Genomic DNA, 16,508 nt, shown 5'->3' with positions numbered 1-16,508 from the left:
CCCTGGCATATAGTGCAGCGTCTCTGGTCTTCGATCTGTGACGTGGAAGTGAACTTCGAACCTCTTCTTGTACTTTCATAAAACGGTAAACTTCTAGCATTACTCTTTCAGTTCTATGACGCTGATCGCATTTGCCTTCTGCTTGCGAAACGCCAACGTTTATTAAGCGTATATCAAAGCAGGAAGAACGACGGTGTTGAATAGGTGAGCATGGAGCCAAATGTTCTTGGCCCTCTTCACTACGTCCTCAATGCTCTTGTGTGCTCCCCAAGCCGCTCGTTTCCTCCTGCCCAGCTTGGAGGTAAGGTCGTTCATAATTTTAACCTTCCGACCTAGATATACATATCTGGAACATTCGGATATATTCGTTCCGTTGAGCGTGAGCCTCGCCAGTGTGTTGATGAGGACTGGCCGAAGGTACTTCAGATGTTCAGGCTTGATTCTGTCGAGAGAGGGTAAAGTACGATTCTTCACCGACATGCCACTATTTCGATGAAGCACTCGCTTTCACCGACATGCCACTATTTCGATGAAGCACTCACTTTCACCGACATTTGGTACTTTTCACTGAGATCTTGGCAGGTAGGACTTCGGAAGTCAGTACCTCTGGAATGATGTGTCCATGTTCCCTCAGATGATGAGGAGAGAAGTGGACATTGCTGTCGAAGTGGACTACTAAATAAATAAATATATAAATATATATTATATATATGTATATATATATATATATATATATATATATATATATATACGAATCTGAACGTCGCCGGACTTCAGACTTTCTGTGGCGTTCGCTTCGGTCAGGTTCACCGATCAGTGAAAAGTAATAGTAGCGGCATTTGCTGTGAAATTAGATTAGTGCCTTTCTAACAATAATTTCTACTTCTTTGTATAAAATCAGGGCAAGATTTCATAAATTTCTTTCTAAATGTTCCACATTTGGAGATCATTCAAACGTCAGCTTTAAATACTCCTTCTATACCAATATAATCAGACACAATTTGAAAAAATTCAAAATTAAAATTAAATTAATTAATTTAAGTATGTTTTTTTCCAATTTTCTCCAACAGTCATCACAGAATGATGTTTCAACATAAAATGATGTGAACAACATCTTCGTACTGATAAAGATAACGTTCCACGTCACATCATGTAAACTGTTGGGCACTATTTGAGCAGCGAGTTTCATTCATGTTTCCACTTTCTGAAGAAGGAATGTTACCATGTTGAGGCAAAGATGCAAGGAAATAGACATGCGGAGGAGCTATAGAGGTGAAAAGCAATTCGCGCTGTGGTCTCGTTAAGATTGGTTTGAAAATATTCCGCGAAATGCGGGTTTTCCCCCTATTTTCCCCAACAGTTATCACAGAGTGATGTTTTAGCATAAAATGACGTGAACAACATCTTCGTACTGATAAAGATAGGTGCAAAAAAATAGACACGCGGAGGAGTTATAGAAGTGAACAGCAACGCGCGCTGCGGTCAAGGCTACTAAACGGTTCACCTTTTGCGACATGCAGAAGAATTTATTGCGCACCAATCCGCCCCCCGCACCCTCTTTTGGAATTTCGTTTCACACATACACACACACAAACACATACATGCACAAGTCATGTGTGTGTATGCGTGTGTTATAGCGCCGACCCCACAAAGCTATAAAATGGGTTGCGACGGGTCTCCCCAGCGTCTGATTGGTGCGCCGGCGTACAAATGCAGCAAAATGGGATAAGACGGATACCACGGCGCCTAGTTTGTGTGCCTTGGTGCTTATGAACTTCACATGCATGTCGCTGTAGGTAAATAAGAACGTTTCATAGCCTTTCTGAGTGTATCTGTTGGATTCCACCTTATTTTACTCCACCGGATGTCTATTCCATCGCACGTTTCCTTCATCAGCTTGATCAGACCCTTCACTTAGAATTTGAAAACACGCATGCAAACGCCTGCTTAAACAGTAGCCATCAGTTTGCATGATATGACATGGAACGTATTTATCGTGTTTATCAGTACAATGATGCTATTCACGTCATCTTATGTTAAAACATCATTCTGTGACAACTGTTGGAGGAAATCAGGAGAAATACCAATACTTCGAGTAATGAATTCAATGCTTCTTTGCTTTTATGCTTTACCTCTTTTATGGTATCGAAGGAGTGTTTGAAGCTGAAGTTTGAATATTCTCCAAGTGCTGGACTGATGCGTTTAGAAAGAAAACAATGAAATCTTTCGCCATTTATTTATAATAAAAAGAGGAAGCAAGCGTTGTTAGAAAAACAGAATTCTAATTTTACGCCGGAAATGCCACTACTATTAATTTTCATTGGTCAGTAAAGGGGAGCAAAGCGAACACCGGAGAAAGTCTGAAGTCCGGCTTTAGCCGAACGTTCAAACTGGTATATAATAACGGGCTTATTCTGTCACGTGTGTGTGTGTGTGTGTGTGTGTGTTTGTGTGTTTGTCTGTGTGTCACGAAAATACTCCATAATGATGCAAAACTCTGCCCCGGTGGGGTGCCGAACCACGGCCGTACACTTGATAGGGGAGAACTCTACCTTTCCACCATTGGCCAAGGAAGAATCTTCATGTTTGTTGGGTTTGATAGGTCAAGGTAGTTTCCATCATACGTTAGTGAGGGTAAAAAAACTTTTATGTGAATGTACGCTTCTAAATTTGCAAACTATCATGCTATATAATAACTGACTTATTTTGTGTGCGTCTGTGTATGCGTGTGTCTCAGTCACGAAATTCCAAAAAGAGAGGCGGAGGATTGTCATGGCGTCGGTTTGGTGGGCTGGAGCCCCAGCGAGGTAAAATTGGGTGGGACGGGTCCTACGACGTCGAATTCGTGCCCCTGACCCAGAAAACCATGGGGTGGGGTGAGACGGCTCCCACTGCCTCGGATTGGTGCGCGGGAGCCCCAACTGCAGAATGGGTTTCTATGACTCATTCGCGTATCTATTTCCAAGCATATTTCCCTGATGCTGCTAACATCCTTTCTTCCCAAAGTGGAAACACACTTTCAAACGGCTGCTTAGATACAACACAAGCCAACACACGTTCACGTGGTCTGACGTGGAGTTTTATCTTCATCACTATGATGATATTCACCTCATTTCATGTTAGCACATCATTCTGGGCTAATTTTTGAGAGCGGAGAAAACTCATACTTCGACCAATGTTTCCAATTTGTGGAGATTTCAGAGAAACATAGATGTAAAATCAAGTTTGATTGTTCTCCAAATATGGTACTGACGCGTTTAGGAAGAAAATCATAAAGTCTCCCATCTATGCCTAAATTTTTGAAGAAAAAATTGAAGAAAGGGTTGATAAAAAAAAACAGTAGTAATTTTGCAAAAGAAAGTCGCTACTGTTATTTCCTATTGATCGGTGAAGGCGAGCGAAGTGAACACTAGAAAAGTCTGAAGTCCGGCTTTAGCCGGACGTTCAGACTGGTATATATATATATATATATATATATATATATATATATATATATATATATATATAACTCATTCAGACATTCAGGAGGAGGAGAAGCTCCGAAGAATGTATCAGGAAGACTTGGTGCTGCTACTTGGTGGTTGTTTGGATTTATAATAATCGCTTCCTATTCTGCAAATCTAGCAGCATTTCTGACCGTTTCACGACTGGAGCAGCCCATAAGGTGCGCAAAATACTTAGCCATTGTTGTCATTGTTTAGTTGCTTCGATTTTGCCATGTGAACAACTAGCATCAAAATCATACAGGACCTTCATTGGGAAATATTGCAGAACCCAAACCACAGGCTGTTTTCACTATTTTATTACTGATTACGCTCAGATTACAGTTCCCCTCATTAAAGGACGGTAGATGATTATTCTAAATGGAAAAATATCGGTATCTTTACTTTGGCTTCGCACTTCTCTCTCTGTGTAAAAAATGCTTCCAAAATGAGGGAATCTTCAGGAGGAGGAGAAGCTCCGAAGAATGTATCAGGAAGACTTGGTGCTGCTACTTGATGATGCAGATGGTTGCCACGTGATTTCACGCAATCGCGTGGCAATCATCTGCATATTATCACTAATATTTACAATAAAATTTCGACTTTAACATTATTGCAAATGTTGCTGATAGCATGTAGAAGATTGCCACCCTATTACAGTAAGATTGCTAATTCATCGAAAAAAGACGAAAAAGACGCGAATCCTCGTCTTTTTTTTCATAACTCGCCTCAATTTGATCTTTATTATAAGATCTGCACATCAATAGATTCGTGAGCGCGAGCTCTACCGATTGAATGTAATTAGAACTTTGAAAATCCATCAAGGAAACAGTTTCCGAAAAAATTACCTGCGGGTACATATTAACAAGGCTGAGTCCGAGATAATTGCACCCCGAGGATATATGATTTTTGACATGAACATCTTTTTCGAAAAGTGAAATGATGGTTACATATTCGTAATCTACATAATATTGCGAACAATTTGATATTTTTCACAGCTATAACTCCATGACTCTGAAGATTTTGTAAAGTTGACTAAAGTGACATGTTTGAACTCCAATATAACCAGCTTAAAAATTGTTTTCTTACAAAATATGCAAGAAAACTATTTGTTGTAGGAGGATGTCATCTCATGGTTTCCCATCTCAACAGGATTTTCTGTTTTTTGCAGCTGAAATTACGACTTCGGAATTTTGCATTTTTTACTCTGATTTTTGGCAGTTCGTAAATCGCTAACAAAGTAGGCTAGCCATCTGTCGCCACAACGCAATAGAAAACACTCCTAGTCCTATGAATTTTTCCGATTTCTTCCTTAATATGTTTCAGCTGCGACCACTTTTGAACCTGCAAGGATATAAAAGTTTTCATGTGTTTTTACAGAAAACTTAGTTTTTGCGGTTTACTGAAAGTTTCTTCAAATACCAAGTGGATATGTTTTTCAAGAGAAAGAGTTCTATTGAATAGTGTCGTTTTCAAGAGATTCTGTTTCATTCGAATTTTCGTCACAAGTTACTTCAGCCTCTATGGAAGGTTATTGTCATTTAGGCACGCCGACCCACCAGATACCTTAGGACACACATCGAGCTGCGGCTATGTTACGGCATTGATAACTACATTTGAAAGAATAGAATAACTGAATAACTACAGAGAAGAATGTTACCTGCAGAGCGATATTCTTCAGAATTTTCTGCTTTATCCCTCTTTTATTCACATTATTTCTTTTTGTTTTACCTGCATTCTTTGCTCTTCGAAATTAAAGTAAAGTCATCAAGTCAAAGAAATAATTTTATTTGAACGAATCGTTTTACCACAACTGGAATGAAGCAATCGAATTACGAAGAAAAAAGAATAATTGGTGAAGTAGAAATCTGAATAGAACCACCAAAATGTAGATTCAAAATTACGGCAAGGATTAGCAGCTCAAAAAAACAGAGCCCCACTTTCATTATCAGAATTTTCAATTTCAAGGGTTTGCAAAGATTTTTTTTTTGCAATTTCAACAAATGAAACAGACTATCTCGAAAAATTTTGTGTTATAAAAAGAACATTTTTCTCTGTAGTTATTCTGCTCTTCTCAAATGAAGTAATCAATGCGATAACACAGCCGCAGCTCGTTGTATGGCCTAAGGTATCTGATGGGTCAACGTCTCTGGATGGCAATAATCCCCCATAGAGGTTGAAGGAGTTTGTGATGAAAATTCGAATGAAACAGAATCTTTTGAAATCGGCACTATGTATTCAATAGATCTCTTTCTCCTGAAAAAAAACATATCCACTTGATGTTTGAAGAAACTTTCAGTAAACCGCAAAAACTAAGTTTTCTGTAAAAATACATGAAAACTTCTATATCTTTGCGAGTTCAAAAGTGATCGCAGCTGAAACATATTAAGGAAGAAATCGGAAAAATTCATAGGACCAGGAGTGTTCTTTATTGTGTTGTGGCGACAGATGGCTAGCCTACTTTGTTAGCGATATACGAACTGCCAAAAATCAGAGTAAAAAATGCAAAATTCCGAAGTCGTAATTTATATTGGAGTTCAAACATGTCACTTTAGTCAACTTTACAAAATCTTCAGAGTCATGGAGTTATAACTGTGAAAGATATCAAATTGTTCGCATTATTATGTAGATTACGAATATGTAACCATCATTTCATTTTTCGAAAAAGATGTTCATGTCAAAAATTATATATCCCCGGGACGCAATTATCTCGGACTCAGCCTTGTTAATATGTACCCGCAGGTAATTTTTTCGGAAACTGTTTCCTTGATGGATTTTCAAAGTTCTAATTACATTCAATCGGTAGAGCTCGCGCTCACGAATCTATTGATGTGCAGGTCTTATAATAAAGATCAAATTGAGGCGAGTTATGAAAAAAAGACGAAAAAGACGTCTTTTTCGTCTTCTGTTGAAGAATTAGCGATCCAGCTGTACGTGAAATGGTGAGAAGAATTTCATTTCATTCTGGAAGCATTTTTTACACAGAGAGAGAAGTCCGTAGGTGAAGTAGAGTGATCGATATTTTTCCACCTAGAATAATCATTTATAGGCCATTACTGATGAGAATTGTAATCTGAGCGTAATCAATAATCATATAGTGAGAACAGCCTGTGGTTTGAGTTCTGCAAGATTTCCCAATGAAAGTTCTGCGTGATTTTGATGAAAGTTCACTACATGGCAAATGCGACAAATGAGATAACAACGAGAGGACCCGCTCAAATATTAACGTTTCAACGTACAGCGTTCTCTCCATTCCAAAACTGCGAAAACTTTGGATATTTCTCATCCTGTCTAATCTCTTTGTTGCCGAATACTCGCTAGAACCTTTCCAAAATGCCTCTGGATTTAGTTTGGTTGAACATTGCCTTCAACAGTCTCGTAAGAGGATTAGTCAGCAGAGGCACCTTCTAATTAACATCAAGATCATAAAGATTCTGCTGAATTTGTAGTTTAGTTCTCTGGACGATTTGGCTAAACAGTACAAAATAGAATATGCGCCCATTAAAGGCAGTGCTTCAGAAGCTTACTTTAGACGCATGGCTGAAATCGAGGAGCGATTCTACAAGTAAGTTAATATTTATGTATGTAGCTTAATAGAAGTATTTGAGCAAATAGTAGAATCTAAATGAATAGTTAGAAACCATATAGTTATCCCAAGAAATTCACTATGAGAAAAAATTGATGAAAACTAATGAAAATAAGATTAATAACAAACTAATGAAAATTAAACAAGAAGCGTAAAGAGAACTATGAGTCTTAATACACATCCATTTTTAGCATCTGGAAAGAGATGTCTTTGAACGAGAGTATGTCACTAAGAGACAGAGCTCGACTTGCTGTATGGGATTATCCGGTCTCTGACAAGTTCACTAATATGTGGAGGTACGAAAATGTGATATTACTGTTACTGAACCCTAAGAATAGGCAACCTCATTTATATTTAATGCATGTCTGAAACAACTGCAGCGCTATAGTTTTCGCAGATACATGCAAGAATCCACATTGCCAGAAAATATGGATGCTGCAGTACAACGTGTGCTGACTTCGGAACAAGGATTTGCATTTATTGGTGAGCACTGTGTTCGTATTAATGAGTATAATTAGTCGACATTAGCAACAAAGTTATGGATTGAAAACAAGCTTTGCAAGCATGATAGTTCCAGGAGACGCTACAGAAATCAAATATGCAGTTCTCACCAATTGTAACCTGCAGCAAGTCGGCACCGAGTTTTCACGGAAGCCCTACGCAATAGCAGTACAAACGGGACACGTCCTCAAGGACCAAATCTCAAGCGCGTAGGCTGCAATACACGAAGCAACCTGTCACATCTGTTCATCATTCATTTTTCAGCATCTTAATGTTGCTTAATCTGAGGCGTCTTGAAACACTCAAAGAAAAGTGGTGGAATAGCAATCCCAACAAAGTAAGGATCCGTCAACTTATCCGCATTTCTTTGAAAATGTTAATTTACAACAAAGAAAAAACACGAGTCCAAACTAAAGAAAATCACTTCAGCTTTGTCATATTTGTATTGGGGTGGGGAATTCTCAAGATATAAGCTAGATTAAGCTAGATTAACTAGAAACCTGATACTAGTCATGGATACTACACCTGGACTTTGTTTGTTCTTTTGCATAAGTTCCATTTCGATCATTACATATCTCATATACAACTACATACATAAAGGCAGCATGTTGATGATGTTGGTGTCTCACCACAAGTAGATAGAGGTAGGTGTAGTTTGAAAATATGAAAGAAACAGCCTTAGTTGCACCGCTTCCACACGATGCACATGTTATGAGATGAACAACGAGCAATTCTACTCCCATCCGTCGTGAGCAGTACAACTGTTGTAACTGAAACAAGTAGCAGACGTTCTCCAGCCTGCACAGACGGACTGCAGACAGCAGTCGTCTAATACTCGTAGTGAGTTGCATCATAGAAAAGACAGGTGCAAAGCTGTTACTCACACTTTTCTATGATCAACTTCGTGATACGCAGTAAGCATATCGGACGGTAGTTCTAAAGGTCTTCTCGGTCATCTTTCTTAACCTTTCTTAAGAGCGATTTGCGAGGTCTTTCACTGGTCTGGGATCCTTTCTTTCTGAAGGTAGGACGTCATGTGCGCTGCTATGACTACATGAAGTACATGGCCACCAACCCGAAAAAAATCTGCTGATATAAAATCAGGTCTGAGGGCTGTGCAAGGTTCCACTCTCTTGATGACGACTCGTACTTTTGAAAAGAGATTCCGCGCTGGAACTTTACCAGTGGAAATGATCGGGGTCGATACAGGAGTTGACGAACGGGAATGTTCGAGTAGATGGTCTCTGTGATGATTTCAATCTCACGACGAAAAGAGGTGCGGATCCCGTCTTCGCCCGGTAAAGCTAGTAGCGGAATATTCGCGAAGATTCCTGAGGCACTTCTTTAGACTCGTCCTTCCTTGTGCTGCTTCCAAAATCTTTCTCTGCTTGTATTTCAAAACGTCAACTTGCAACGCTTTGCCGCAGCTAGTGTTTGCTACTAACGGCTCAACTGCTCAAGTTTGTCGTGCTCGGCTTCGAGCCACTTTCAGCACAGGCTCGCAGTTCTCTGAGCAGCAACTCGTGGTCCACGTTCGCGTCCTCCTCGATCTGCCAATCACTCTGAAGCAAGGAGTCTTCAAGTATGCAATCGTCGTATGCGGCTTCTTTCCTCATTCGTTGCCGATAGCACATGTTATTTTCCATTGTGTGGCTAGGTCGTGTTTTCTCACGAAGGGGACGGTGATCAGAACCACCACAAAAGGATGGTACTACCGAGACGTCAAGTAAACACCACTTCCCGTTGCTGAGTAAGTGGTCGATCTCCGCACGAGTCGTACCACTGAGCGATTCTCATGTCCACCGACGATGATCTTTCTTCATAAAAAAAAAGAATTCCCATGAAAGAGGCGAGCAGAGCAGAGCCCTGCGAGATGATTGTCGCTTTCATTCCAGTCATCTAGTCCGAATCTTCCTTGCCTGCATTCCTAATCTGTTGCCTTTCCTAGTTTTGCGTTGAATTACTCGACAACGATTTTGTGGAAGGGGTACTCGTTCCGGATCACTTCCTCCAGCTACCCGTAGAGCGCGTCCAATTCGGATTCGTCAGCTGCTGATATTGGTGAGTAGCATGGTGAGTAGCAGCTGATGATGCTGATGGACTTTTGGTGCAGAGGGTGGAGGCGAAGAATGGCCAGACGAGATCATGGGATCTCGTGAGAGTGAGAACACTTTCCCCCACACTGAGCAGCCCTGCTATAGCGAGCTTAGCTTTCACAACAGGTCGTCGCCCAACCTATGTTTATCAGAGAGCCACCTTGCGACATTTTGCCAAGACGTTTTTAAATTTTGGCAGTGGTTTACTCTTGACTAGACTTCCGAATCCCAGAACTCGGAATGTCGGAGGTGTCGAACTCCTTCTCAGACTCCTCATCCTCTCATGGAGACCCTGCCAGAGGACTTACCTCCACTGTCCATTCCAGTTCAACGCCCACGGTCATCTCCCTTCCACTATGAGGTGGTAAATCGTTGTGAATGATGATATCACTGAACTTTGCGAAAGGAAAATCTGATCAATCGTGAAATCCAGTTGCTCACGGCTCTAGTCCAACGGTTGTCATTGAGTGTCAGATCCACCTTACTTTTCTTTTCTTCGCAAATGTGGCAAAGTCTGTAATGCCTCTTCAATGCTCAATTCAGGATAGAGCTTGAAATCCGAAACCTGCAGTCTTGAGTAACTCTTCTTTATATTTTTGCGTTCCTAGTGAAAAAAACATTTCCTTTTCGAGGACAGGTGAAATCTTATTAATTGACTTGTGCTGCTGTTACAGGACGTCCGTTTTGGCTTCTACGTTTTAGATAAATGAACTGCAGAAAAGATGCTTTTGCATAATTCGATAAGCTGAAAGCTTAGGGAAACATGGAAAATTTGGCAACATATAATTGTTTCGTCATGCTAAACTGCGGGTACTCTCAAGTGGACTTTAATAAACTGTACTGTTCAACCTATTGTGACAACAACATGTGCTGTTCGCTGAATTGTAGCAGAGATCGGGTTATCAGTGTCGATGAGAATACCACCTACTGCTCTGATGCCGGTGATAAGAATATACGAAGTGCCATAACTATAGGAAACGGCAACAATAATCTGGTGGGGAAAATTGGCCTAACGCCAATGCGATTTCATGCGGGAGCGGAATTGCAAAGCCCTCAATCTCTGGATCATAAGTGTTCATGAGACTTCTATGATAAGCTCAATATATTTATACCCAGGATAACCAGCCAGCACTCTGTAATTCTCAGAATAGATGTAAATGCGGAGATGACATCCGTACAACAAACGCAAATCACCTTTGAAAGGTTTTACCAAGTAGACCGAAGTAGACCACAAAAATAGTTTGATCGAGTAACCGTAAGTAGACAACCCTCGGACTTCAGCTACTTTGCGTTCTCACAAGAAACATTCTTTAGCAAAGTCTTTGCGTTAGATTCCGATCATCATCCACTTTCCCATATTAAAAAGTCGGTATGACCGTCCGATCGAAGTGTTGGTCGCTCTAGTCTAACAGATAACATAGGAAGATGTGCTAACATGAGAATTTGTGAACATCGTCATCAGACTGATGAAGATAAGGCTCCTACGTCATTTCACGTAATTTGCTAGACATTATTTAAGCGGTTGTCTGCATACGATGGTGTACATTAGGATGAAGCGCTACGCATGAATTTGTCACAGCCATGGAGAGATTCACAACGACTAATTAATTTTCTGGCAAATTTGCCTTGAACTGCTGTGCGGTGCTTCTGCACCAACATCCCTGCTGGTTCTAATTTCTTGTGCGTTTGTACTAATCACATTCCATGGAATGTTCCAGTGTTTTCCGATGCACAATTCGATGCGTAGGGCCCGTCTCACCCTTTTTCAGCAGCTGCTCACGCCGGCGCACCAATGAGACGCCTTTGGACACGCCTTCCTGCATTTGTGGTGCCGGCACATCTACTCTCTTTCCTAGCTGAGATATATCACCGTTAACTTCAGCGCTAATCTTAGACGCGTCCCCAGAACTAAACGTCCCAAATATGATACTCTCGGATTCTTCTCGCACGGGATTCTTCGGAGCTGAAATGCAATGATTCACAGTTGGACCCATTTCACTGCGTGAAAATATGAAAGAATTCGATGAGCCAATCATATATTCTTCGTCGACTCTGTCAAAGCTCTTTGACTTTTGACAAACGTTTGATTATTTTGTAGCAGAAGGTGCCATTTGATTACGGTTTTCAGACTAATCTTTGTGAGATTAGCGGTTTTCTCTCTTATTTGATACATAAATACTTTCCTGTTGAGAAGCGGCGGTCAAGATGCATAAAACTTTTAGAGGGACACCTTTTTTCTCTCTATCCCAATGTGTTTTTACGCATCTTCTTCCTCAGGTTACAGCAGTTACACTATTAATCCTCGGGATTGTCCCGCACTAAATCAATCCTAATCTTCTCTGTCTTTTGTTGTTGGTTTATTGAACACTTGCAGCAAATAACTGGAATTTTTGCGCATTTTACAGAAGTCATTATAGATGTCTAAGTATTGTTTTGAGGTTGTCTGTGCGGATATCAACAACGAGAACGATGGAATATCCATTCAGAACATCGGCGGAGTGTTTATGGTTATTCTCTGTGGAATTGCGTTATCAGTGATTTCACTCACCTTAGAATTTTTCTACTACAGGTATCTTTTTGTCATTTATCAGTCTGTGGTTTTCCCCTCATTCGCCATCATTGATCAATGGGAATTAATAGTGGCGGGATTTTCTGCAAAAAAGCCTCCTTCTTTCTTTTTTTTTTGCGAATTTAGGCGAAAGATTTCATAGCTCTCTTTCTATTAGCGTCATTTCCGCATTCAAAAATATCCAACCTTCAGCTTCAAACTCTGCTTTGGTACCAACATAATATAGACACAATTTGAAAGCAATACCCAAAGTATGAGCTCTCTTTCTGCTTTCCCCCAAACGGTTATCACAGAATAATGTTTTAACATAAAATGACATGAAGGACATCATCTGTTAAAGATAACGTCGCACGTCAGATCATGTAAACTGTTCGCTACTATTTAAGCAGCCGTTTATATAAGAGTTTCCACTTATTAAGTGGGGATGTTACCAAGATGAGGCAGACCTGCAAGAAAATAGATACGCGGAAGAGTCAGAAAGGTGAAAAGCAACGCGCACAGTGGCCACGGCTGTGAAACTAGTGCAATGTCCAATTTACCTTTTGTGACATGCACACAAAGTTACTGCGCGATACCGCGATTTTATGGATATACGGCGCCGCCGCACGAATCCGACGCCCGATGGACCCTTCGCAGCCCATTCTATAGCTATATGGCGTCGGCACATCAGTTCGACGCCGCGGGACCCGTCTCACTCTCCCTTTTCGAATTTCGTGACACACACATACATACACACACACGGAATAAGCTCGTTATTATATATCATGATAACCTTGTAGTAGACGGACGTTACGGTTATGGTGATCATGCATGTGTATTATGATCATCGGAACACTACACCGAAATCCACAATTATACTGTAATCTGCTGATACCTTCAGTATTACTAATAGGATGCAGTTGCAGACTGAAACGAGTTCATTTCATCGGGGAACGACAAGAGGATAAAGACGAGAAATCCATCTCAGAACTCAATGGAAGCACAGCATCACGTTTCGTGTGGAGTAACTCCATAGTACGCGGCAAAAGTCGATGCACCTTCAACTATGAGAATACAGGATTTCAATACTGAAAATTGTGTTTCTGAAGATAATAGAGCTAACCAGAACGAATAAATAGATGTTTGGGAAAAAAATGTTGGAAAAATGTAAACGTTCAGTGCCAGTTTCACAAAAAAAAGAGTTTTGAAAGTCGAAGGATCCGATTGTGAACCGAAGGTGCTGATATGAAACAAGTATTATTTAGAATTAGAGTTTTATAAAAGATGTAAAGTCATCAGCCCTTAGAAGATGTGCTTAGACAAGCCTCACTGCAAATTTTCATCTTTGTTCGTAAGGTATAACCTCGAGCGTGATTATAAAGGAGGGCAGTATTCTAGACTAGGGTTACTGAAATCAACAAATTATTCAATTTGGAAGAGCAGAACGAAGAACGACAAAGACTATTTTGCAACCAACCCTCTGTCGCCAATTATCACGCACTGAGGGGCTGCTAGCTTACATGCACATTCAGCGAATTGGTCTACACAAGCAACATTTAACCACAGCGATCACCATATCACCAAAATCTACAAGTGATGCACTTTTTGTAAGTTTGCTTAGATATTTAGCCTAATGACATATGGGTAATCTCAAAATGGCAGTACACTATAGGTCTGTCCAGCCCTCTACTGGTATCACTAATTATCAATGATGTAATATACATGTGAGTGGTTAAATGATATACTCGCTTACTCCCTACTCGCTACTCCACGTGCTTGTGACACTCGACTGCGAATTCGCAACATGAGAATTGGAATTTACCTTTTTCATTCCCAGCAGTATTATACATATATCACAAGAAAATAAGTATAGGTACGGCCTACTCAGTCAGTACTAAAAGGGGCCGAAAACTTGGAACATTCGAACGTATGGGCTGACATCGACGGGAGGCGGTCAAGAGACATCCGTTGATGCACCGTTACATACTCATAGATTGATCACGGTACATAGATCTATGCCGTTCTGACAGCGTCATCAGCTGGTACACCATAACCACTTCCGAGTAAAGTTTTTCGTTGTGGCACAACATCAGCCAAAAGTAGCCTAATAGTAGTTTAAACGGCTTTCTCTCCATTCAACCAAGTTTTTCCAATCTTGTCGACGACGCTGTGCAAGTCTCCAATCCGTACATCATGATAGGACGAATTGCGGATAGGTAGACTCGCTGCCTGACTTGGTCAATGAGTTTAATGCCGAATAGGTTCTAGCGCATCTTTGCTGAATACCTCTCCCGTAGCCGTCATCATTCTTCAGCCAAGTAACAGAACTCATCCATAAGTTCAGTAAGTTGTCCGTCTATCTCTTCGTTGATGGTCTCGAGGAGACCCAAATCCGCTTCCATTTTTTTAGGAGAGGGACGTACGGATGGTGCTTAAACGACGTCGGCGAGACAACGCTCAACTGTTCTTAACATCATGTCATCGAAGGCTTGTCCAGCCTGCTGTCTCATTCCAATATCGACTTCAAACGGTGGTATGAGTCCGGCTGGTGTTCGAGCTGCAGCACTTGTTCTTTGATTCATATCCTCGATTAGGCGTACAAATTCCCTAGGAATTCCATCGCTGCGAAACGCTTTGAGAAGACACCCTCAATGAGGAGAGTCAAAACCGGCACCGGAGTCTGAAAGAGCTACTTGTTCGTCAAAGCTGGTTTCCTCGCCATAGTTAATTAGCCAACATGGAATGATCGGTTCCAAACCTTGCACATTACTCGCAGCGGTGGCATTCCTCGGTAATTCAAGTAACATTACGAACAGACGCTTCCTGTCGGCAGCGACTCTGTTGCAGAGTTGAGAAGAGCCAAGCACCTCTTCATCTCGCCGCTGTGCGGTCTAAGGGTAGAGTAGAGGCTAGAGAGAGAATATAGGCTTTTCTTGGACTTTTGTCTCCCACGCCTTTTCAAACTCCTTCGCTCTTGACGTCTATTCGTTCTCACGATCATGTTCCAAATGACGACGCTACTTTCTTCTCAGACGCTTCTCCTAGCTTAGATCGCCAGTAGTGCGGGCGACACATTTAGAATTGAATGTGGATCTAGTCTCCGCCGATGCAAAAACGAAGTCATTGAATGGTGGTAAAAATATTTTCTTTGCAGGGTGATGAATGTATTTAGTCAAAAAGTCCACTCTTCTCATTCACTCTCTTCTTCGCCCACAATCCAGTATTGATCGACAACAGAGGCAGAACTTCCTTCTGCATTCATCGTCTTTCAGACCGGCCAGGTAGAGCTTCGGTTGATGTTGAACTCCACGACTTCTTTTCTGGAGCCGTACCATCAAGCTGAGAAGAACACGGCGGTGGTGGGAGTCGAACGCGACGTCTCAGACAGCTGTAGATTTCCGAATATTCGGAAAGAGATCTTCTTTGTCAGAACATAATCGAGCTGGAGCTTGCAAGTCGGCATCTTCCGCTTTCGCTGCTCTTCTGGCGTTAAACAGGTTGTCCCTTGCTACTTAAGCTGATGGCGTCGATGATTTCTCTTGAACGGGGATGTGATGATGGGGTTCGTCCGCTCACGGAGGTCTATCAGACGAGCTATTTATCCTGTGTTTGCTTCGTGAGATGAAACCATTTTCCAAGCGTATCGGATTGTTGTTCAAGTCCCATCTTTTAATTCACATTAATTTCGACAATCACCGCCTTTTAGCTTGCTATTTTTGATATCAGCACACTGAGTTTATCGTAAAAACGCGTCCTTGTGAAGTCTTCAGCGGTTTCGTACGTGCATGAGCACTTACGATCCAGAGTCTTCTTCAATCCTGCAGCCGCACAAAGGCTCATCTTGACGACTTTTGATGCAAACTCCTCCAGCAGCCTCCTACTTTCTTCTCATCAGTATCACATCAGTGTATGGTGTAACTTCTGATACTAATGACGGCAGTTCAACGTCACGAGACGAATGTTTGTTGCCGAAGATTACATGTTTCCGTCAGGCGTTTCACGTTCCAGAGTATGGACTCCGGCATTGTGTTTGACGACAGCACAGTTTTGCATGTATTCGAAATTTTTTAACAACAATTTTAATTTTTTTTAGAATTGTTAAGTTTTAAATTTAGATTTTTTGGTTACAGTAATGGTTATTAGCTCGTACGCTTCCAAGGCGTACACTCAAATAGCTGATTAGGATTAGTGAAAGCAGAACCACCACGAACAGGTTAGCAATTAAACTTGTATACGAAGAAAGGAAAAAACGGTTGGCATGGGATTCTACAGCTCTACAAATCTAGAACAAATGA

At 41.1% G+C, this 16,508-nt stretch overlaps 2 protein-coding genes across 3 annotated transcripts in view; one reads left to right on the top strand and one right to left on the bottom strand.

Annotated features, from left to right (window-relative positions):
• RB195_024212 (uncharacterized protein) overlaps positions 1 to 13,305 on the top strand; it is a gene marked incomplete at both ends in the record, with an annotated part of 53,069 nt that extends 39,764 nt beyond the window's left edge. For both annotated transcript variants that reach the window (XM_064211908.1, XM_064211905.1), the window contains 8 exons: positions 3,526 to 3,664; positions 6,937 to 7,047; positions 7,260 to 7,364; positions 7,466 to 7,551; positions 7,646 to 7,778; positions 7,834 to 7,906; positions 12,104 to 12,234; positions 13,140 to 13,305. In XM_064211908.1, the coding sequence (XP_064067786.1) occupies positions 3,526 to 3,664; positions 6,937 to 7,047; positions 7,260 to 7,364; positions 7,466 to 7,551; positions 7,646 to 7,778; positions 7,834 to 7,906; positions 12,104 to 12,234; positions 13,140 to 13,305 (944 nt within the window). The remainder of the gene's footprint in view (positions 1 to 3,525; positions 3,665 to 6,936; positions 7,048 to 7,259; positions 7,365 to 7,465; positions 7,552 to 7,645; positions 7,779 to 7,833; positions 7,907 to 12,103; positions 12,235 to 13,139) is intronic.
• A 1,340-nt stretch (positions 13,306 to 14,645) lies between these two features.
• RB195_024211 (uncharacterized protein) lies at positions 14,646 to 15,020 on the bottom strand (the record flags this gene model as incomplete). Its single annotated transcript, XM_064211904.1, has 2 exons — positions 14,646 to 14,860; positions 14,972 to 15,020. The coding sequence occupies 2 exons, from the start codon at positions 15,018 to 15,020 to the stop codon at positions 14,646 to 14,648; spliced, it is 264 nt and encodes an 87-aa protein (XP_064067785.1).
• Positions 15,021 to 16,508: the final 1,488 nt, after the last annotated feature.

Source organism: Necator americanus, chromosome X (genome assembly GCF_031761385.1).
Source record: "Necator americanus strain Aroian chromosome X, whole genome shotgun sequence".
NCBI classification, from domain to species: domain Eukaryota; kingdom Metazoa; phylum Nematoda; class Chromadorea; order Rhabditida; family Ancylostomatidae; genus Necator; species Necator americanus.
Note: the sequence above shows the minus strand (reverse complement) of the source record. Positions and strands in the feature narration are given on the sequence as shown.